Below are 23,912 nucleotides of genomic sequence, written 5' to 3' on the forward strand. Positions count from 1 at the left end.
TTTGGCGGGCGACTTGTGTTCCGTCCCCTGGGTCCTATGTGGCTACCTTCTTAGTGAGACTGGTGTGGACTTTTACCTGCAGTACATGAAATGCTGCAGCCTCCGGTTTCTAGTTGAGCCTTGCTGTTTCTCCGCTAGTTGAGGGACCGGTTCCCCTTATCTGGCCTGACCCCTCTACCTCCTGGTAGCAGCAGGAGTACGGGTGGCCTTCTGCACGGCCCGTAGCCCTAGGGTCCCTTCGGTTCCTGGAGCCTTCCTGCTCCCACTCCTCTCTTCTCTCCTTCAGTCCTGGGCCTCCCAGGCTAGGCCCGCCTCTGGAGCAGAGCTTATGCCGAGCCTCTGCTCCTGTCACTTTTCCTCCTCTAACTGGCTTGCTCTTTCTAAGATGGCTTCCTATTTATACTCTCCCTGTCATGTGCTCCGCTAAGCTGCTCCCCTAAGCACCCGCTACATAGGACCCTCCCACCAGCTAGGGACCTGGGACTGTGCTCTCCCTTAGGAGCAATCTCGCCCTACCCCCACTGCGGCTATGTGTTGGATGCAGGTGTTAGTGTCCCGAGCCATATGCCTTCCTTACCTGAGGGTGAGATACCACACCTCTGGGTGAGATGCAGTAACTCTGTGGCGACTGAACCCTCAGGGGCGCCACACACCCTTCTGCACAGTTTTGAAATGGCGACGAAGATGTTTAGTACTGACGACGATGCCATTATCAGCATGACTATTCCGGTGATTTACATGCTGGAGCACACATTAAACAGAATTCAGAGTCAGGTGGTGGGACAAGAGGAGGTGGAGGAAGTAGAGGAGGAGTCGTATGCGGAAGGGATAACATCTCCAAGGTCCAGACGGTTGGCAGCACCAAGGCGGCAGGCATGGGAGGGTGGGGGAGAGGGATTAACCAGGGCGCATGGTAGCAGCCAAATTGTTGAGGTAGGTGCAGGAGCCGAGGAAGAAGTGGAGGACGAACTGGCGATGGGCATGGAAGACTCATCAGATGAGGGAGACCTTGATCACATTTCTGTTGTGCGAGGTTGGGGGGAGAGGGCAGAGGAAGGAAGCATGATTCTTACCTCGCTACCAACACAACAAGGACTTGGTCCTCCTGGATGCGCAAGACACATGAGTGCCTTCTTGCTGCACTACCTGCAACATGACCCTCAGATTGTCAGAATTCGTAGTAATCCCGACTACTGGGTTGCCACACTCTTAGATCCCCGGTACAAAAGTAAATTTGGCGAAATAATTCCTGCCATAAAAAGGGATTGACGCATGCACGAGTATCTGCAGACGCTGTTGCAGAATCTTACATGTGCTTTTCCACAAATCACCAGTGCACGTAGTGAATAGTGTTGAGCCACCCCCGTAGTGTTCGGGTTCGGTTCGGTTCGTCGAACACCGGGATGTTCGAGGAACTGTTCGTCGAACTGTTCGTCGAACACCTTAGAACACCGTCGAACACCGTTAAAACCAATGGCAGGCAAACAAAAACACATAGGAACACATAGAAAACACCTTCAAAGGTGTCCAAAAGCTGACAAACTGCTCAGAAGACGCTTTCTTTAAAAAAGCCGGCCGGCAATTCAGCAGCGGCATACACCGGTACCCGACAATTTAGACATGAAGGAATAGAGCATCACACATAGATTAGATAGATAGAAACATGTCAGTCACATATATATGAAGTACAGTGACAGTGTTGCTTACTGTACTTGTCATTTAGTGTAAAGGATTTATTAAAAAATATAATAGTGTTTTCGTGCACCGTCTCTTTAAAAAAGCCGGCTGGCAATTCAGCAGCGGTACCCGACAATTTATAACAGACAGAATAGAGCTTCACACATAGATTAGATAGATAGAAACATGTCAGTCACATATATATGAAGTACAGTGACAGTGTTGCTTACTGTACTTGTCATTTACTGCAAAGGATTTATTAAAAGAAATAATAGTGTTTTCATGCACCGTCTCTTTAAAAAAGCCGGCCGGCAATTCAGCATCTGTACCCGACAATTTAGAATAGAAGGAATAGAGAATCACACATAGATTAGATAGATAGAAACATGTCAGTCACATATATATGAAGTACAGTGACAGTGTTGCTTACTGTAATTGTCATTTAGTGTAAAGGATTTATCAAAAAAAATAATAGTGTTTTCATGCACCGTCTCTTTAAGAAAGCCGGCCTGCAATTCAGCATCTGTACCCGACAATTTATAACAGACAGAATAGAGCTTCACACATAGATTAGATAGATAGAAACATGTCAGTCACATAAATATGAAGTACAGTGACAGTGTTGGTTACTGTACTTGTCATTTAGTATTAAAATAAAGGATTTATTATTAAAAAAAATTGGCGTGGGATTCCCCGTAATTTTAGTCTCTAGCGGAGGTTAAGCAGACGGCTGGGGCAGATGTTTGAAGCCTGGGAAGGGGGTAATACCCACGGAGCTTCCCAGGCTACTAATATCAGCCCCCAGCTGAATACCTAGCCTTTACTAGCTATTAAAATGGAGGACCCCCCCCAAAAAAATGACGTGGGGTCCCCCCTAATTTAATAGCTAGCAAAGGCTAGGCAGACAGCTGGGGGCTGATATTAATAGCCCAGGGAGGGAGCCATGAATATTGGCCCCCGTCCCAGGCTAGAAACACCAGCCGTCAGCCGCCCCAGAAATGGCGCATCCATAGGATGCGCAAATTCTGGCACTTAGCCTCGCTCTTCCACGCTGCCCTGGTGCGGTGGCAGGGGGTAATAGGGTTGGGGTTGATGTCAGCTTATAATGCCAGCTGACATCAAGCCCAGGTTAGTAATGGAGAGGCATCTATAAGACACCCCCATTACTAACCCCATAGTCAAAGTTAAAAAAAAAACACAAACACCCAGAATAAAGTCCTTTAATTGAAATAAAGACACAATTCTTTATTGTTCTAAATTAAACCATACTTACCATCACGCCCATTCCAGCTGAAGCCAACGATCTCCTGCAATAAAAGAAAAATAATAAAGCAACCTCATCCTTACCTTTCCATGGTTCCCAGGACAGCTCCAGCTCTGCTACATCGAGATGACAGGCTGGACCGCAGCAGAACGCTGCCATCCAGCCTGTCATCCCGCGGACACTGAGAAGCGCAGGCATGCTTGCGCTCCTCAGTGTCTGACTGTGACGGCATCCAGATGAGCCGACAATGAACTCGGCTCACCTCATGTACGTCACTGACAGCGTGGGAAAATTCTCCTGCACTCAGCGCTTCAGCGTGAGAATTTTCCCACGCTGTCAGTGACGTGCATGAGGTGCGCCGAGTTCATTGGACATGACCTCGGCTCATCTGGATGCCGTCACAGCCAGACACTGAGTAGCGCAAGCAAGCCTGCGCTTCTCAGTGTCTGCGGGATGACAGGCTGGATGGCAGCGTTCTGCTGCGGTCCAGCCTGTCATCTCGATGTAGCAGAGCTGAAGCTGTCGTGGGAGCCATGGAAAGGTAAGGATGATGTTGCTTTATTATTTTTCTTTTATTGCAGGAGATCGTTGGCTTCAGCTGGAATGGGCGTGATGGTAAGTATGGTTTAATTTAGAACAATAAAGAATTGTGTGTTTATTTCAATTAAAGGACTTTTTTCTGGGTGTTGTGTTTTTTTTAAATACTTTACTAGAAATTCATGGTGGTCATGTCTAATATTGGCGTGACCCCATGAATTTCGGGCTTAGGGCCAGCTGATAATGCCAAGCTGGCCTTAACCCCTTTATTACTCAGTGAGCCACCGCACCAGGGCCCTGGATGAGTTGGGTACAGCGCCAGAAGATGGCGCTTCTATGAACGCGCCATTTTCCGGGGCGGCTGCGGACTGCAATTTGCAGCGGGTGGGGCCCAGAAAGCTTGGGCCTCCCTCCGCTGCAGATTCCAGCCCCCAGCTGCCTAGTTGTACCTGGCTGGACACAAAAATAGGGCGTAGCTCCACGCATTTTTTTTTTAGATTCATGAAATTCATGGAATAATTAAGAAAAAAAGCGCTTCCCTATATTGTTGTGTCCGGCTGGGTACAAATAGGCAGCTGGTGGTTGGGAGCAGCCCGTTCCTGCCTGCTGTACCTGACTGGACACAAATATAGGGCGAAGCCCCACATCAATTTTTTTTTCATTATTTCATGAATTTCCTGAAATAATTTAAAAAAAATTGACGTGGGGCTTCGCCCTATATTTGTGTCCAGTCAGGTACAGCAGGCAGGAACGGGCTGCCCCCAACCACCAGCTGCCTATTTGTACCTGGCCAGACACAACAATATAGGGAAGCCCTTTTTTAAAAAAATTATTTCATGAAATAATTAAAAAAAATTGACGTGGGGCTTCGCACTATATTTGTGTCCAGCCAGGTACAGCAGGCAGGGACGGGCTGCCCCCAACCACCAGCTGCCTATTTGTACCTGGTTGGACACAACAATATAGGGAAGCCCTTTTTTTCTTAATTATTCCATGAATTTCATGAAATAATTTTAAAAAAAATGCGTGGGGCTTCGCCCTATTTTTGTGCCCAGCCAGGTACAACTAGGCAGCTGGGAGCTGGAATCCGCAGCGCAGGGAGGCCCAAGCTTTCTGGGCCCCACCCGCTGCAAATTGCAGTCCGCAGCCGCCCCAGAAAATGGCGCGTTCATAGAAGCGCCATCTTCTGGCGCTGTACCCAACTCATCCAGGGCCCTGGTGCGGTGGCTCACTGGGTAATAAAGGGGTTAAGGCCAGCTTGGCATTATCAGCTGGCCCTAAGCCCGAAATTGATGGGGTCACGCCAATATTAGACATGACCACCATGAATTTCTAGTAAAGTATTTAAAAAAACACAAACACCCAGAATAAAGTCCTTTAATTGAAATAAACACACAATTCTTTATTGTTCTAAATTATACCATACTTACCATCACGCCCATTCCAGCTGAAGCCAATGTCTTCTGCAATAAAAGTAAAATATTAAACCAACATCATCCTTACTTTTCCATGGTTCCCAGGACAGCTCCAGCTCTGCTACATCGAGATGACAGGCTGGACCGCAGCAGAAAGCTGCCATCCAGCCTGTCATCCCGCGGACACTGAGAAGCGCAGGCTTGCTTGCGCTCTGCAGTGTCTGGCTGTGACGGCATAAAGATGAGACAAGTTCATGTCCAATGAACTCGGCTCACCTCATGCACGTCACTGACAGCGTGGGAGAATTCTCCTGCACTCAGCACTTCAGCGTGAGAATTCTCCCACGCTGTCAGTGACGTACATGAGGTCAGCTGAGTTCATTGGACATGAATGAGCTCACCTCATGCACGTCACTGACAGCGTGGGAAAATTCTCACGCTGAAGCGCTGAGTGCAGGAGAATTTTCCCACGCTGTCAGTGACGTGCATGAGGTGAGCTCATTCATGTCCAATGATCTCAGCTCACCTCATGCACGTCACTGACAGCGTGGGAAAATTCTCACGCTGAAGCGCTGAGTGCAGGAGAATTTTCCCACGCTGTCAGTGACGTGCATGAGGTGCGCCGAGTTCATTGGACATGACCTCGGCTCATCTGGATGCCGTCACAGCCAGACACTGCAGAGCGCAAGAATGCCTGCGCTTCTCAGTGTCTGCGGGATGACAGGCTGGATGGCGGCATTCTGCTGCGGTCCAGCCTGTTATCTCGATGTAGCAGAGCTGAAGCTGTCGTGGGAACCATGGAAAGGTAAGGATGAGGTTGCTTTATTATTTTTCTTTTATTGCAGGAGATCGTTGGCTTCAGCTGGAATGGGCGTGACGGTAAGTATGGTTTAATTTAGAACAATAAAGGAATGTGTCTTTATTTCAATTAAAGGACTTTATTCTGGGTGTTTGTGTTTTCTTTTAACTTTGACTATGGGGTTAGTAATGGTGGTGTCTTATAGACGCCTCTCCATTACTAACCTGGGCTTGATGTCAGCTGGCATTATAAGCTGACATCAACCCCAACCCTATTACCCCACTGCCACCGCTACAGGGCAGTGGGAAGAGCGAGGCTAAGTGCCAGAATTGGCGCATTCTAAGGATGCGCCATTTCTGGGGCGGCTGACGGCTGGTGTTTCTAGCCTGGGAGGGGGCCAATATTCATGGCACCCTTCCTTGGCTATTAATATCAGCCCCCAGCTGTCTGCCCAGCCTTTGTTAGCTATTAAAATAGGGGGGACCCCACGTCATTTTTTGGGGGGGGTCCCCCATTTTAATAGCTAGTAAAGGCTAGGTATTCCGCTGGGGGCTGATATTAGTAGCCTGGGAAGCTCCGTGGGTATTACCCCCTTCCCAGGCTTCAAACATCTGCCCCAGCAGTCTGCTTAACCTCCGCTAGAGACTAAAATTAAGGGGAACCCCACGCCAATTTTTTTTTAAATAAATCCTTTATTTTAACACTAAATGACAAGTACAGTAATCAACACTGTCACTGTACTTCATATATATGTGACTGACATGTTTCTATCTATCTAATCTATGTGTGAAGCTCTATTCTGTCTGTTATAAATTGTCGGGTACCGCTGCTGAATTGCCGGCCGGCTTTTTTAAAGAGACGGTGCATGAAAACACTATTATTTTTTTTGATAAATCCTTTACACTAAATAACAAGTACAGTAAGCAACACTGTCACTGTACTTCATATATATGTGACTGACATGTTTCTATCTATCTAATCTATGTGTGAAGCTCTATTCTTTCTGTTCTAAATTGTCGGGTACCGGTGTATGCCGCTGATGAATTGCCGGCTTTTCATGTTTCACTGTGAGCACTGTTCCCATCGATTTGGGCAATCACTGTAATGCCACAACCACCATGGCTGTGGCATTACAGTGAGTGGCAGACAATCCCTGCATGATTGGTGCTCTAAATAGCGCCAGACATGCAGGACACGCTTTTGGTGTACGAACAGTTATCGAACATAACCTCGAACAGCCGAATTTTTTGCAAATCGTTCGGGTTCGTCGAACAACTCGAACACCGCCCAAAACAGCTCGAATTTGAGATTGGCGAACAGTTCTAGTCGAACACCGCTCATCTCTAGTAGTGAATCTCACAGTTCTAACTTGCCAACCGTGGGACTGTCGAGTCTTCATCACTCAAACCGTAACAGTAACACAGTATCTGCTGGTAGCAGCAATTTTGTGGAATCGTTTCACCACTTTTTTAGACCATCCTTTGCAAGGCCACAGGAGACAAGAAGTCTGACACCTAGTCAATGCCTAGAGAGGATGGTGCAGGAGTATCTCCAAGTGAACATCGAAGCCATGACTGTGTCACTGGACCCTTGCTCATTTTGGTATTCCAATCTGGAAAAATGGCCGGAGCTCGCCACTCACGCCTTGGAGATCTTGTCATGCCCTGCAGCCAGTGTTCTCTCTGAACGTGTGTTCAGCGCTGCTGGTGGTGTGCTTTCAGATAAGCGCACGAGTCTGTCCACTGAGAATGTAGACAGACTCACGTTCATAAAGATGAACAAATCATGGATTCGCAAGGACTTTTCTACCCCTGTGTTATCCTTGGGAGACTAAAACCTTGAGGATTTGGTAAAATCACCTCACCAACCGTTTTAAGCAACTGTGGGGCAATTGATGCCACTTAACCCTAGAACGCATGACCATAAAAATCTACACTTTCATATACCTGGGGCCTTTTAGGCCCGTGTGCAAATAACATGGAATAACTCAAACTCAAATGACAAACAACTATATACATGAAGAATACCTAGAGTTTCAAAATTCTAACTAAAGTAATCTTGCAGAAAATAGAAAACAATTAACAGGGCAGGCCTGCTAGGCCCCAGGTATGCGTTCTAGGGTTAAGTGGTGTCTGTGCCACAATTTTGGGAAAAAATGGAGACTCTTTTTGAAGTCCCCTTGCTGTGTCTTACGTGACGTTGGCATCGTCAATTCCAGGAGGGTTGGGTCGCTCCCCCCCCCCCCTTTTAACTGTAAGAAACTACATACACTATGGCTTGGGGTAACACAGATGGTTGAGTCTGAAGAGCTGTTTACTCAGAAGTCTGTTCCAAATCTTCAGTGTCTGCTAGTCAGCGTAGAATTTTTAACTGTATCTAGCCTAGGCAATACTTTGGGCGTAGTAGCCCAGCTGCGAAGCAAGCTGCACAGCCTGTGTATCTAATAAGAATTTTTAAATGCATCTAGCCTAGGCAGACTGTGGGGACCCCCAACCAAACCCAGACGCTCTGCCCCCCTACCGCCCCCCTTTCCTTGACAATACAATAATGTAACTCTTACAACTGGATGGGTGAGGATCGGTCACAGCTTTATTAACTCTTTAAACTCATTCCATTAGAAAGGCATTTTATTTCTAAAATAATTCAGCTTGTTGCAGCATGCCCTGGGTCTCCACTCCGGCAAGTTGGCCAACAAGTGTAACTCTCCAACATGTCCTTTCTATTTCCAGGCCACGGAGGATCCTGCGTACCCGTATGCATGACTCTGACCCCCACCCATCACTCTTAACGCTTGTTCCACTCCGTCCTGGAGTCCTGACAGGAATATGTCCAGTCCAATATCCATTAAGTGAATACCGTCGGGCCATATGAGGCCTACTTTATCTCCTTCCAGTTGTCGGTGTCGTACCACTACACCGCCTCGGTCTCTTCTAAATTTTGCCATCCGAATATTTATTACCCGCCTTGTCCGTTCGATGGCCGTGATGTCTCGCGCACCTTGCCATACCCCTATCGGCACAATCTCTGTCCATTCTATAGCTAGTTTTGTGAAAAATTCTCTGAAGCGCTCAGTGTCTAGTTTCATTATTGCCATTAGTTATGCGCTGTTGTGATGACCTAGGTTGTTTCCCCCGGCCTGTATAACTAAGATGACCAGACATCTTGCCTGTCTCCCTACCTTGATTACCTCCATTAGTACCTGTGGCCATAGCAGGCCTCTAATACCTCTCTAGTTGAAATATGTGTTATGAAACTCTAATTTTCTCCCGCCTGGGCAGACTTTCGCCCTTTTTTCTGCCAAATACATATACGAGTGGCCTATCACCCACACTGTTGGCTTAGCGTCACCTGTAAAAGAAACAAACCACGTTAGGATAACAAGTCCGGTCTTATGTATCTTGCCAAACACGTGGATCGTCATCTCCCTATCCTCTGAACTTCCGTTTCTGACAGTCCTGCTCTTGCTGCTTCCGTGGCCGCGCCTATGCGGAATGAGTGTGTCCCGTAATCTTTGGGGTGGTTCCCTGCCGATGTTATGCATTTATTAAATATAGCTTGGAACTGGTATCTTGATAATGGCATTCCATCAATGTGTGATAGGAAGACATTACTTTGTGATCTGATGGTTAGATATGTTTTTACTATTGTTACCCGACTCAGTGTACTGTTTGTGGGTTGTAGAAGTACCCAAGTGCCCGTGCCCGCTGGAACCGTTTTCGATTTGTGTATGCGTAGACGTATTGCATTATTGGCTATGACTACGTCCTGGTGTAATAATCCTCCACTGGTGGTAATTTTGGATTGAGGGACTAATTCGCTTATGCATAGAGCCCCGAAGAAGGCGATCACAAATGCAGTAGACAGTAGCGTTGCTTCAAATTGTGAGTGTCATGTTAATCGTGTTAGGGATATGATGTGAGAAATCAGTTTTAGTGACACGGGACGGGACGTCTACACTCCTGACTTGGCTAACCCCTTTTCCACCCTTTTATGGATTGTCTGATGATGAACCTTTGTCACATCTCCCCAATTCAGTAGTTGGAAGTGAAATGCTACTCCGGTCAGACACCGCTGCTCTGACGCCCCTGATATGCCCCTCATAATTAGCTGGTGGAGAAATTCTATGGTGACTTGTGATCTGGCTTGTTCACATTGGTCAACCCGTCTGCCTGCTACTAGTCGTGTCCACTCTTCCCTTGCCTTACCGTATGCTTGCCACGTCGACGGGGCAACTGACGCTCTGATTAATGGCATCAACTATTCGCCACTAGATCCCATAGGGAAGGTGGGCAACTGTTGCCCGATGGGTGGGCGTTGTGGAAGAGCTCTGTGAAAATCTGCCAATTGAATTGTTATAAAGCGTTAGCAGCAGCTTTCGACCCCTCAGCATAGTGGCTAGCGCGGACCCATACATTGTGTTTTAGGCACAGGAATGCTAGACTGGGTAGTAGGCCTAGCACTGGGAGAGACGATGATGCCATCTTATTAATGCAGTGCGCTAGGCTGGTGTTTTTTGTTATGAAGCGTATATTTTTGAAAGCCAGGCGCGCGCCCCATATTTCTATTGCTACCACTATTGGGAAGAAAAATTATTTTCAGGGCTAGATGCAGCTAAAAATTATTATTAATTTAAAAGCTGGTGGAGCTTGGTATAGATGGCCTAATACAATGAGTCCCACACACTGCTAGAAGGCCAAATATTTTTTCAGAGCTAGATGCAGATAAAAATTATTTTTCATTTGCAACCTGATGGAGGTCAGTATAGATGGACTAATAGAGAAAGTCCCACACACAGCTAGAAGGCCAAATATTTTTTCAGAGCTAGATGCAGAAAAAAATTATATTCAACATGGGCAAGGACATGTGACATACACTGCCAATGACACATGCCCTTGCTTGTGTGAAAAAAAGCACTTCGCTCCGTGTGTGCGCTGCTGATAGGCTGACAGATTGCACCTCCCCACTGTAAATGCGGGAAAGAGAAAAAAAAATGGAGATCTTCATTATTCCTGCAGAGATCCATCCCCTGCCCCTCCCCCCGCCCCGCTGTACACTCAAACTGCGTATTAACATTAATTTTCATCATTACTGAGAAAAAATCCAGTTATGATTTTGGTGCACGAACAGTTATCGAACATAACCTCGAACAGCCGAATTTTTCTCAAATCGTTCGTGGTCGCCGAACGGCTCGAACACCGGCCCAAACAGCTCGAATTTAAGATTGGCGAATAGTTCGAGTCGAACAACGCTCATCTCTAGTCAAAAGTCAATTTCAAGGTCAACATTGGAGAACAGGATATAACTCCGAGCAGCGACCAGAGAAACACACCACTTGAGCAGAGATACAATTGGCATAGGTCTGGCATGTGTCAGAGTTCTAACTGTAATCACCCAGAACGGATGACTCCTGGAGGAGTTTCCACAGACCCAGCCAGATAGGATGGCTGAGCTGTCAATCACACCACGCACACCTCAGCCTCAGATTGGGTGGCAGAGCTGTTACTCACAATCCTGACAGCTCAGCCAGCCTTCCATCCCATATGGCGGCAGAGCTGTCACTCACAGAGTCCCTAGGACACCGGGAGTGGTGGAATTGTGACAGGTGTGATGTATATCATTAAAAAGAATCTATCAGCAAGTTTTTGTTTTGTAATCTGAGGACAGCATAAGGTAGAGGTTAAAACACAGACTTCAACTATGTGTCACATATGTCAGGCTGTGTGCTGTTGCTCACGTCCAATGAAGGTTTTATCACCTAGTGATTATCATTGCCTGGACTACAGCAGCTGCATCAGCGCATGCATGCTAGTCCGACTCTGCCCCCCTCCTATAATAAGCAGCTCACTGTCTATAGACAATGTACATTAAGAGCCTGGTGTGGGCGGGGTTAGCTTTCTCAGCCCTGCTGCTTTGCTAAATCTTTAAACTCTGATTGTGTCAGAACAGCTGCACCCAGTAATCTAAGGGACACATCTTTGGATTCAGGGTCTCTGCCTACATTATGCTCCTCTCAGATGAGGTAGCAAAATCCTGCTGACAGATTCTCTTTAACTACATGCATTGCTCTGTATGCAGTCTCATGAAACTTAGTGGACAGAAATCCTGGCCAGAAGTGAAAAAGTGACAGAACAAAGATATAACAGAGAAGACAGGAAATAGAAGATAGAAAACAGAAGAGACAATCAGAGAACTAGAGGCAGCAGTACTGGTATGGGGAGGGGCGGGGAGAGGTGACTATAAGGTTTCAACCCTTTCCCCTCCGTTTTGAATCCAGGAAAAGGCTGGACAGATGTCCTTGATTTTGCTGGATTTGCACCAAACAAGTATCAAAATATTTGTATGCTTGAAATTGATTGACTCACCTCTTGTCATAGCAGCTCCTTAGGATAGTAGTGATCCAGGTCCTGAGTCCCTCACTGATTGGTTAAACCAAGTGCAAACAGAACCCAGTTTATCTTCAAACATGGACTGATTAGTGTGCTCTGCATATTAGCTAAGCAATTCTGCCCCTTCATTTACGCAATTGGTGGAGACTATAGGAATTAGACCCTTAGCGACACTACATAGGGCTATAACATATAAAAGATGTTTACACTTTTACTTACCCTTTCATGAAATGTCTGTAAAGTCTGCAGATGAGTTGGACTATATTATTATTCTATAAACATCTTTTTGTATTCTATATCACTGTATGTAAAAAAATATATATTCAGACCCTGATGTATAGTTAAAGGATCTCGCCTAACTTTTTCTTCATTTTACTTCTTCAATTACTTTTCTGAACAGGACATAACATTGACTTTCTGTTTCCGTCAATTAAATGCATGCTCTTGGTCACAATGTGAATTGCATTCTTTTCCATTTATTTAAAGATCTTAAATTTCTCCAATAGAACTTTTCTGGAAATGTTCTCAGAGTAAAAGGACTTTATTTCCATTTTATTAGGAGTAAACAGCCTTCATGTACGATATAAGTTCACTTTAAAGGAAGCGCAATACACAATGGCATGATGAAACATAAAACTGCATATAATTCAGGCTGCCCAAACAAAGCACTTGTCTAGTAGATACACCTTCAACTTCCACTCCTGGACCAGAGAGACATACGACTTCAGACTAACATAGTATATTGCCTGTTTGTCAATTATAAAACTGCTGTCAAATATACTTGAGTCAGCACAGTGTGAAGATGAAATCCAGTAAATGATCTTTATCCAATCATATGATAGATTGAAAAGTAATTTTGTATTTCATTCTTAAACTACAGCATATATAATTTTTTCTGTAATAGCATTTTTCGATGAGATGGCTTTCCTAGGTCCATGTTTATCCCCTTCACCACTTTGGGATTTTCCATTTTTATATCTTCTCTTCTTGCTCCCCTTCTTCCCAGAGCCATAACTTTTTATTTTTCGGTTAATATGGCCATGTGATGTCTTGTTTTTTGCGGGACGATTTGTACTTTTGAACGACACTATTGATTTTAACATATACTGTACTAGAAAACGGGAAAAAAATTTCAAGTGTGAAGAAAAGTGCAATTCCACAATAGTTTTTTGGGTTTGTTATTTACCATGTTCACTAAATGCTAAAACTGGCCTGCCACTATGATTTTCCAAGCCATTATGAGATTGTAGATACCAAAATGTATAAGTTCTTTTTTATTTAAGTGGAGAAGAAAAAATCCAAAGTTTGTAAAACAAAAAATGGGGCCATTTTATGAGACCTGTAGCTTCTCCATTCTTCGGGATCTGGGGCTGAGTGAGGGATTATTTTTGTGTGCCTAGCTAACGTTTTTGTTGATACCATGTTGGGATAAATACAAAGTTTTAATCTCTCCAAAATATTGCATTTTATTGGAATGTTGCGGTGACCAAAAAACATAATTTTGGCGTCCTGATATTTTTTCTCCTTATGCCGTTTACTGATCGGATTAATTATTTTTATATTTTGATAGATTGGGCATTTTTGATTGCAGCAATACCACATATGTGTATTTATGATTTTCTTTTTTTTGTTTTATTTTTAATGGGGCAAAAGGGTGGTGATTTGAAGTTTTACATTTTTATTTTTTTTTTAATTTTTGTAAAAATCTTTTTTTTTTCTTTTCACTTGATTCAATAATCTCCTTAGTACACTTGAAGCTGAGATCATCTGATCGCCTGTGCTATACACAGCACTGCTTCAGACCTCTATGTGTACCAGAAATGATCAACTGCTATGAACTCCAGCCACTGGGCGGCGCTCATAGAAAATCGGCAATGACAAGCACTTGCGTCTTCTGCAGACACCCAATGGTCATGCCAAACCATCGACGCCACGCGATCATGTGACGGGGTGCTGAGGGGCGGAGTTAGTGAAACGCTTCTGGGGCGTGCATTTTAAATGCCGCTATAAGAAATTGGCAGCAACATTTAACATGTTAACAGCTGCGAATGGATTGCATTTCCACCCGCGGGTGTTAGTAGCACATGACAGCTGATCAGATCAGCTGACATATACCTGAAAATATGGGGGCTCAGCGCTGGGGCTGTATTAAAGAGGGGGAGGCGACTTTTGACGTACCTATATGTCATAGGTTGTAAAGGGTTAAATTAATAGCCACCATGAACACTGAGCTGTACCAAAAAGAATTAAAAATCCATAAATTATGTCTAGTGACAACACATAACTTGGAAACGAAAACAAAAGGAACCACAAATGGGAAACATTGCACAGTGCAAGGATATAGGAAATTTTACAGTAAAAAAGGTTTGTCTGCACCCCTGATATGTCAAGATGTAGCATTTTTTTTTAAACTAATGCTTTTTTTTTAATGACCTCTGGCTCTATTTCGAGTCATGGCAACTTGATGGATATACAACCTGTAGGAAGATCGATATTGTGCAAGCCTTGATAGGTACACCATGGTATTCTCTGCCGTTATCTTGATAGTTTCAAGCTATTGGGTTGCTGGTCTTCCTCTTTGCCTTGTTACTTTTATTCATTCGACCATGATATCCTTCTCCAGTGATTGCTCCCTTCAAATGATGTGTCCAAGGTAGGCAAGTCGCAGCTTGTTGATCCTCGCTTCAAGTGACATGTCTGGCTTGATTCACTCAAAATAGATTTTTTTCTGTTCTTCTTGCCACCCAAGGTACTGATAACATCCTTCTCCAGCACCACATTTCTAACTCATCAATTCTATACCATAATGCAGAATGATATCTTGATACAGAAAATTATAACTGTAAACTTAACACAGTACAAACCATTGAACAAGTCCAGTTTGGTGTTGAGTTTAATTTCTCTGTATCAAAATATCTTTCTGCATGGTGGTATTGTATGTTAAGTTGGCTCCAAAAGTCCCATACCACAACAAATTGCAATTGCATAGCACAGTCTATAAATTGCAAAATTAATGAGCAGTTGCACCATGCTAATAATGTAGGCTGTTTATTGAAACAATTTAGAGTGCCATTCAAGTTTGCATATGCTTAGGGCTGCACAATGCCTTTGGCTGCAACATGGATTGTGCTGCTAAATATGGCTGTTGCATTTTTAGTTGCCGTGATTTTGGATTTATTGCAACTTGTTTGTCATTTGAAAATTGTGGGACACGTTGTTGGACCATAATCACTTTCATTATGGTGCAATGTTGCTGGAATTTTTACCATGCAATGTAGGTTATGCCCAAAGTCACCAGTATCAATGCCAGGTAGGCTAGGGTTAGATCCCAGCTCTACAGAGTCTGATTAAGAACACCTGGCTAAGCTTTGCTTATAACTTTTTGGGTGTTCATCTAAGTCAGTCAGTTCAGGAAAGCTGACCAGACTGGATTTGTCTTGAAGCTAAAAAGTGAGATGAGCAAGAATCTCTCTCTAAGAAGTGTCTGCACCGGCCGTGTGCACCAAACTGCAAGTATCACCAGTTGCTATGGACAATAGCCTTTGTGTTTGAAGAGATTGGGACAGAGCTCAGCCATGTCTGAGTAGCCAAGGTCTGTGTTTAGTTAGTGCCTGGACAAGGCTAGGGATTTGTGTTTATGAGTTTGCTTTGGTGTAGTGCAATTTGAGGAAAGCAAATAAAACTGCATGTGTTTGGACCAAAACTGCATTGCCTGTGTGAACTGTTCCTAAGGCATAATGCCTACCAGAGAGAGTGAAACCCTACACACCCTAAATCCTTATCCTGGGCAGCACGGTGGCTCAGTGGGTAGCACTGTTGCTTTGTGCCACTGGAATGCTGGATTCAAATCACTCCAAGGACAATATCTGCCCTGAGTTTGTGTGTTCTCCCCATGTTTGTGTGGGTTTCCTCCAAGTTCTCTGGTTTCCTTCCACACTCCAAAAAAACTGATCGGGAATTTAAATTTTGAGGTCCAATACGGACAGTGATGATAATGTCTGTAAAGTGCTGTGAAATTAATAGCGCTATAAAAGTGAGTAATATAAATAAATAAGCCTTTGAAATGCTACATCTATAGTTCTATTTCCATATTAAAATAGCAATTATTCACTACAATTAATTTATCAGAATTTTGCACTATCAATTATCATTTACTCCTCAATACCAACTGAGAGTAGCACTTTTTTATTAGCAAGTTGACCTATTCTACTTTTTTGAGTTTCCCTAAGAAAGTTTTACAAAACGTGTTCTTGATTTCTGTGAGGATTAAAATATATGGCAAAGCAGTTACTAAGGATCTGGTGTAGCGGGATAAGGATGACATGAGACTCCAACTGTTGGCGCTGTAGACACTTCCTTGGCCCATATATGGGGCCTTATATAATACTGTATTTTCGATGGAATGTTTCCAGGGAACAAACAAATGTGTTTGTGGTGCAAGGTGTTCATATGTTTATTAAAATGGAAAGAAATAATAAGTAACTATCAGATGAATATGCTAAGGGCAGTATTTTACATTTGCAATTTTATATTCCAGGTACCCATGATGACACATAAAAAGTTCTGCTATTTGGCCCCTGGCATCTCAGAAAAAATATGCCAGGCACGTAGTATAAAAGGCACTGCCCCACCTATTTCTGCCTCCCTTTATGCAGTATCTCTTAGGCTGCTATATATACTGTATATTCATACTCAGTAGCTTGTCACTCAATGCTCATCAGCTGGGTTTACATAGAATTTTTGTCTACACTCAGTGGTTCTACGGAGCTTATGTCAGAACTCCATCTAAATGGGATTCAGCCATGTGTACCGACATGCGTATGAGCCAACTACATCTTGCTGCCTGCCTTGACTATGTGCATATGGCCAAAAATAATGCACGACAGACAATTCTGTGACTCTGAATCGTTATAGTCAATTGCCCCGTCGGCACATATGTCCTAATCCCGTTTGGCGGGGGTTTGGAAGTAAGCCCCAACAGAGCCACTAAATATAGTGGCTAACACTATGCGAGCTTAGCCTTAGGGGTGAAGATAGATGGGTAAGGGTGGACGCTGTTCGGCTCATGAATGCCACAGGACCCTTGCTATGTGTTTCATATATTCTTGCATTGCTGTTAGTAAACAAACATCATATTTTTTGGGGTCCTTTTTAGCTACTTATGGGTACAGACCTGTAGCTGTAATAAGCTGCCTTTAGATAGGGCGACATAATAAACCAATAAATTCACTTTAACAGAGATCTTCAACAAAAGTTTTGCTTTTTTTGACAGAAGTATAATATTGTTTCAAAATACTAATCCTTTTTCTGACTGCAAAAGCCTTTTCATACAGCGCTCTGCACTTCTAAAATTACATTTATTATTTTTCTGCAGTAGTCACTCACTGTATTCATGATGGACATTTAATATCTAGCTATTTTACAGTAGTTAGATCATTTTCAGTGATTATTGCCTATCATGTACAGTCATGAAATTACTTTTTTATTGTGAGCAACATTACTCTCAGAATTGTTAACATAAGGCCATGTGATGGGCACTAACTAGTTTTTATTATTAGGAAGAAAGATTTAACGGTTCTGCAAGAATGTGCTTTATTGCCATCATTTTAATGGTTTTATGTGTTTTTATGATCCCAGTTTCAGAGACCTCATGAGCAGTACCCTCCACTGAAGTTTGGTACAGTACCCAATGGGAGCACCGAGAAGAACATAAGAAGTAACTACCCAGATATGCACGCTTACATGATTAAATACAACCAACGGCATGTTGAAGATGCACTGCAAAATCTCAAGACAGGGTGAGTGTTAGGATGCTTCACCTTGGTTCATATTCCTTTATTGAAGTGTGAATCATAATTATAGTCTGTAAGATACTCTAGACCATAAGAAAATACAATGCAGAAACGACATTGATTAGGCAATATGCCAGCACATAATTATTTCTTATAATATTGTTTCCACCTCTTGGAATGGAATTGTTCATAACAATTTTAACAGAATAGTAAAAGTGTTCATGCAAACATGCCATCTGTAGCAGTGCACATACACAAGTAGTTCATTTATTTCAAGCTGACCTCATTGCTGACACAGAGACATAAAAAAGCTAGACAGCAGTTTACCAAAATGTACATAAGGAAGCCAAAATCCTTCTGAGAAAGCATCTTGTGGACAGATGAGACCAAGATAGAGCTTATTGCTAAAGCATATCATGCACCTGTTTACCAAAAATGGAATGAGACCTAAAAAGAAAAGAACACAGTACCCACAGTCAAATATGGTGGAAGTACAAATATGTTTTGGGATTGTTTTGCTGCCTCTGGCATTGGATGCCTTGACTGTGTGCAAAGCATCATGAAATCGGAAGACTACCCAAAGATTTTGGATTGCAATGTAGTGCCCAGTGTCAGAAAGCTCAGTTTGTGTCCTTGGTCATGGGTCTTCCAACATGACAATGACCCCAAACATACTTCAAAAAGCCCCCCCAGAAATGGATGGAAACAAAGCACTGGAGAGTTCTGAAGTGGCTATTAATGATTCGGGATCAAAATTCCATTGAACACCTGTGGAGAGATCTTAAAATTGCTGTTGGGAGAAGGCATCCTTCAAATATGAAAGACTTGCAGCAGTTTTCAAAAGAAGAGTGGTCCAAAATTCCAGGTATAAGAAGCTTGTTGATGGTTATAGGAAGTGATTGATTGCAGTTATTTATTCCAAAGGGGTGTGCTACCAAATATTAAGTTGAGGGTGCAAACAATTTTGTCAAGCCCATTTTTGAGGTTTTGAGTGAAATTATTTTTTATTTTTTCTTATTTTCTTTGTTTTTTGAGTTTTTACGATGCACGCAAAGGAAATAAACATGTGTATAACAAAACATGTAATTGCAATAATTTTCTGGGAGAAATACTTCATTTTCTGTAAAAATTTCAAGGGTGCCAACACATCCAGCCATGATTGTAAATATACATACAAAGTTTGATATGTCAGGAGCCACAAGAAAGAGATCCACATGCTTCTTTAGAGTTACATTGTGGCCACTCTGAGTCTATAGTGTCTTTCCCCTTCAAAGTTCAAATGAATAAAGTGACCATCGACATACGTGTATGAGACCATTCAAAATTCTGTATGAATATAGCATTATCCGTGGACACCTAATTTATAAGAATGTAACTATGCTCTTCAATGTTGACAAAAGTGTATGTATAGTAGTTGAGTCTACTGAATTACTGTTATCGTTCTCAAAAACGTCATGAACATTATTATCGTAATTAATACAATGCGATTACTGAATGGTTTCCAGATCCATTGACTCACTACTTTTATTTTGAAGGAAACTGGATGCCTTTATTTATGATGCAGCGGTATTGAACTACATGGCTCGGAAAGATGAAGGTTGTAAGCTCGTTACTATTGGTAGTGGAAAAGTCTTTGCTACCACAGGTTACGGTATTGCTCTCCAAAAAGGTTCTAAGTGGAAACGGTCCATCGATCTTGCATTGCTACAATTTCTAGGAGATGGTATGTATCTCTTCGTTCTACGGTTTCTTCTCAGATTATATTTCTGTGGTTTGCTCAACTTGTTACCAAATATTGAATATGTATATTATCAACATTTTCATATAGGTGAAATTTTACTGAAATGTTTCCTTTTCATTACTATTCCTCATTGTGTCGGGTCACCTTACAGCTCAATGGTATGTTAGACGTCTTTGTATGGTCGCTATATAAAGTAAATATTTTTTACTGAGTAAGCATGTTCTACATAGTTGATATCACATGATACTCCCAGGCCTTAAATGGAATCTGTCACCTGGTTTTTGCTGCCTCATCTGAAAGCACCATAACAGAGGAAAAGAGACTCTGATCTCAGTAATGTCTCCAATTGTCAAGAAAAACACTTCGTCAGACCGTGCAGCCCTCTGGCGCCCCCTTATCCTGCTGGTCAAACACGGTATTGACCGAGGATAAGCACGGGCGCAGCTGCTCTAATTTATGACGACTATTGTGGCACGTAATGTGACAGGACATATATATACCACCAGTTCCTTTCAGGAACGTATATATACCTCCATCCAGCCACCCTCAAACCACAATATCACATAAATACTGGTATACTGCCACCACCGATCGCTTATCAGGTGGATCGGGTACCCATCAGGTAACGTGAATTAGCGGGTGAGGAACGTGTTTGCTCAACATAGAACAAGAAGAACGAAGCTGGTAAATAATAATGATTTACTCCCGAAAGTGGGCAGTGTTTACAAAAGATACACAAGATATTATAAAGGAGACAATTTACATATATGCATAAAACAGTTATTAATATAAAAGGGATAAGTGATAGCAAAACCTGCGCCACGAGGTGATGGTCTCAGATTCTGTGGGGGGGACGGCTCCCCGGAAATTAGGTGTGATTCCTCCACGCAGCGAGTAGTGCTTGCGTCTGGCGTCCCTGGGTAAGAATGGGGTAAAATGGCCGTTCTGGTTTTTAGTAAGGGGCCAAAACCCTAGAAGACACCCATGTTGTTTACCTCACACGGGGGCTCGGTTTTGTGAACCCACACAGCTGCCTAAGACATAAAATCCTTCAGATTTCATATATTGGTATGGGGGGGTCCCACATCCAAGATGGACACATCATGTTTGCCGTCACCACTATTCATGAAGATGGATATCAAATATGATATCTCTATGATGCTCAGAAGCTCAGAAACCATTTTCCAGGTTCCGGGTGGTCTTCCAGCCATGAAAACCACACCATCACAATTGGAAAAAGGTGAACATCTCAAAAATGTGGTCCCTGTGTTTGTGACAGTCATGGGCATTATTAAAATCGACATAAAAAATTTGTACAGTTAGACAATAGGATTTTGGAGGGAATTTCCAGTTTACCAGTATGCTTGCTCTGGCTGAGGTTTTATGGGTTTTATGGCGGTAATAAAAATTCATTGGTTGGTGGGGAGAAAGAGCGAGTTCTATGTAGCCTCTTCCAAATGAGCAGGGGATGGAGATTTAAGACATCTCTCATTTTTAAAACTGGGACAAAAATACATTTTGCCAGACACCTCCCCCTTTTTAGACTGCGCTATGGAGGTAGGACCTTCTGGTACTCCTCCAGGTGTATCTCTGGGGGCTCCCCTCGCCAGGACAACCCATCAGCATTGCCAAGCTCGCTGCCTTTGCGGTGTTGAACGGTAAAGTCGTACTGCTGGAGGGTGAGGTATTACTTATCCCTTTTATTTTAATAACTGTTTTATGCATATATGTAAATTGTCTCTTTTATAATATCTTGTATATCTTTTGTAAACACTGCCCACTTTCGGGAGTAAATCGTCATTATTTACCAGCTGCATTCTTCTTGTCCTATGTCGAGCCAACACGTTCCTCACCCGCTAATTCACGCTACCTAACTGGTACCCGATCCACCTGTTAAGCGATCGGTGGTGGCAGAAAGCAGTATTTATGTGATATTGTGGTTTGAGGGTGGCTGGTCGGAGGTATATATACTTTCCTGGAAGGAACTGGTGGTATATATACGTCCTGTCACATCACGTGACACAATAGTCAACATAAATTAGAGCAGCTGCGCCCTGTTGCTTATCCTCGGTCAATACCGTGTTTGACCAGCAGGATAAGGGGGCGCCAGAGGGCTGCGAGGTCTGACTAAGTGTCTTTTCCTGACAATTTGTATATACTTCTGACTCTCTATGTTGTTTAATCCATGATACATTAAGGTCATCACACTTACTTTAACAGTTTATGATCCATGTAGAGTTGCCAGTCTGTTTATTTTTCTGCAGTTGTATGGTCTCCTGTTGTCTTAAGCCAGTTGATTGATTGCTAACGAGTTAAATCTGTGTAGATCTAAGCAGATACGTCCCTATATATTGAGACATAGTCAAGGGGCAGCATTTATGCGGGGGCATTTATTCATATAGCATTTATGCATACTTTATCGAAGTGCCATAATTTATCAAAGTGCCGCGGCAGTTAGAAAATGTCAGTTGGACAGGGCAGGAGACAGGTAAGACATGCAAGACAATTAAGCAAACTTGCTTCCAGGTCATCCGTTTTGCCAACAGTATTCACCATTTGTATCTGTGCCATTTATATTCTGGCTGCTACAATCATCCACATTCACCGTTCTCCCACAAATTCGGCCCTCTTCATCCATATTAACCCCTCTCTCCTCTCTTCTCCTATGTACAGTTGTCATGCTCTCTTCACAATGTTATACCACGCAGATCCATTCATTCCCACCATACAACACAGGAAACGCTCTCACAAATCACTCAACCATCTGCTCACTCTGTGTATCTTCCTTCTATTAGTCGCAGGTGATATTTCTCCCAACCCAGGACCCTCCAGTAATAATAACACTAACTCTTTCCCTGTTACATTCAGAAACCCTGCTAATCTCATTAATATTCCCTGCATATCTTCTGTCTCATTCAACTGTGCCCTTTGGAATGCGCGCTCAGCTTGTAATAAACTCTCTTACATCCATGACTTTTTCCTCTCTAATTCCCTCAACCTTCTGGCTCTCACTGAAACCTGGATCCAGCAGTCGGACACCACCGCTGCTGCAGCTCTCTCCTATGGTGGCCTACATTTCTCTCATACCCCGCGACCTGACAACAGAACAGGGGGAGGTGTTGGTCTGCTTCTTTCAACAAAATGTACTTTTCAGGTTATCCCCCCTGTACCCTCCCTTATCTTCCCGTCTTTTGAGGCCCACACAGTCAGACTCTACCGGCCCTTCTCCCTGCGAGTGGCGGTTGTCTATCGCCCTCCAGGTCCCCCCCGTCAATTCCTGGATCACTTTGCTGCCTGGCTTCCAAATTTTCTATCCTGCGACATCCCCATGATAATCATGGGAGATTTTAATATCCCAATTGGCGATTCTCTTTCCCCATCTGCCACGCATCTTTTATCACTAACCTCCTCCTTCGGCCTTTCACAGCTTGCTAATTCTCCTACACATGAAGACGGGAACTCATTGGACCTGATCTTCTTCCGGCTTTGCTCAGTACATGACTTTACTAACTCTCCCCTTCCACTCTCTGACCATAATCTTCTTTCATTCTCTGTCAAGAACTGTGACTCTACTCAAGACACTCCCACCGTCCACACGTATAGAAATTTACGCGCCATCAACACCCAGAAAGTTATAAAAAGGTTGCAATCATCATTGGCCCCAATCTCCTCCCTCTCATGTCCCGACTCTGCATTGAAACATTATAACAAAATAATGCTATGTGCTCTGGATGAAGCCGCACCTCCTACACAAAGAAAAATTCAGCATAGACGGCGACAACCCTGGCACGCGCCTCAAACATGTCTTCTCCTGAGGTACTCCAGGTGCGCTGAACGGCTGTGGAGAAAATCAAATCTGCCTGAAGATTTCCTCCATTATAAATTTATGCTGAAAACATATAACTCTGCCCTTCACCTCTCCGAACAAATCTACTTTAACAACCTCATCATCTCACTTTCCAATAATCCTATACGACTCTTTGACACGTTTCATTCTCTCCTCAATCAAACAACACAGGCCCCGACCACCGACCTCAGTGCTGACGATCTGACCAATTATTTCAAAGAAAAAATTGACCATATCCGACAGGAAATTTTCTACCAATCCCCAAATGTTCTGCATGCTCTCCCCCGCCACATTGTATCTTGCTCACTTTCTGACTTCGAACCAGTCACGGAAGATGAAGTGATCAGGCTCCTTGCATCTTCTCGCCCTACCACCTGCACCAGTGACCCTATTCCCTCACATCTCCTTCAGTCCCTTGCTCCAGCTGTCACCACTTACCAAACTAAAATTTTCA

The 23,912-nt window shown here is 43.4% G+C and overlaps 1 protein-coding gene across 1 annotated transcript in view; it reads left to right on the forward strand.

Moving 5' to 3' along the window:
* The window catches only part of GRIN2D (glutamate ionotropic receptor NMDA type subunit 2D), a 1,421,508-nt gene that overhangs the window by 1,255,012 nt on the left and 142,584 nt on the right, over nt 1-23,912 (forward strand). The window contains exons 13-14 of the mRNA XM_073656309.1: nt 17,716-17,876; nt 19,406-19,593. Coding sequence (XP_073512410.1) covers nt 17,716-17,876; nt 19,406-19,593 — 349 coding nt within the window. The remainder of the gene's footprint in view (nt 1-17,715; nt 17,877-19,405; nt 19,594-23,912) is intronic.

Source organism: Phyllobates terribilis, unplaced genomic scaffold (genome assembly GCF_046119375.1).
Source record: "Phyllobates terribilis strain yellow unplaced genomic scaffold, ASM4611937v1 Scaffold_12__6_contigs__length_324123572, whole genome shotgun sequence".
In the NCBI taxonomy this organism is placed as follows: domain Eukaryota; kingdom Metazoa; phylum Chordata; class Amphibia; order Anura; family Dendrobatidae; genus Phyllobates; species Phyllobates terribilis.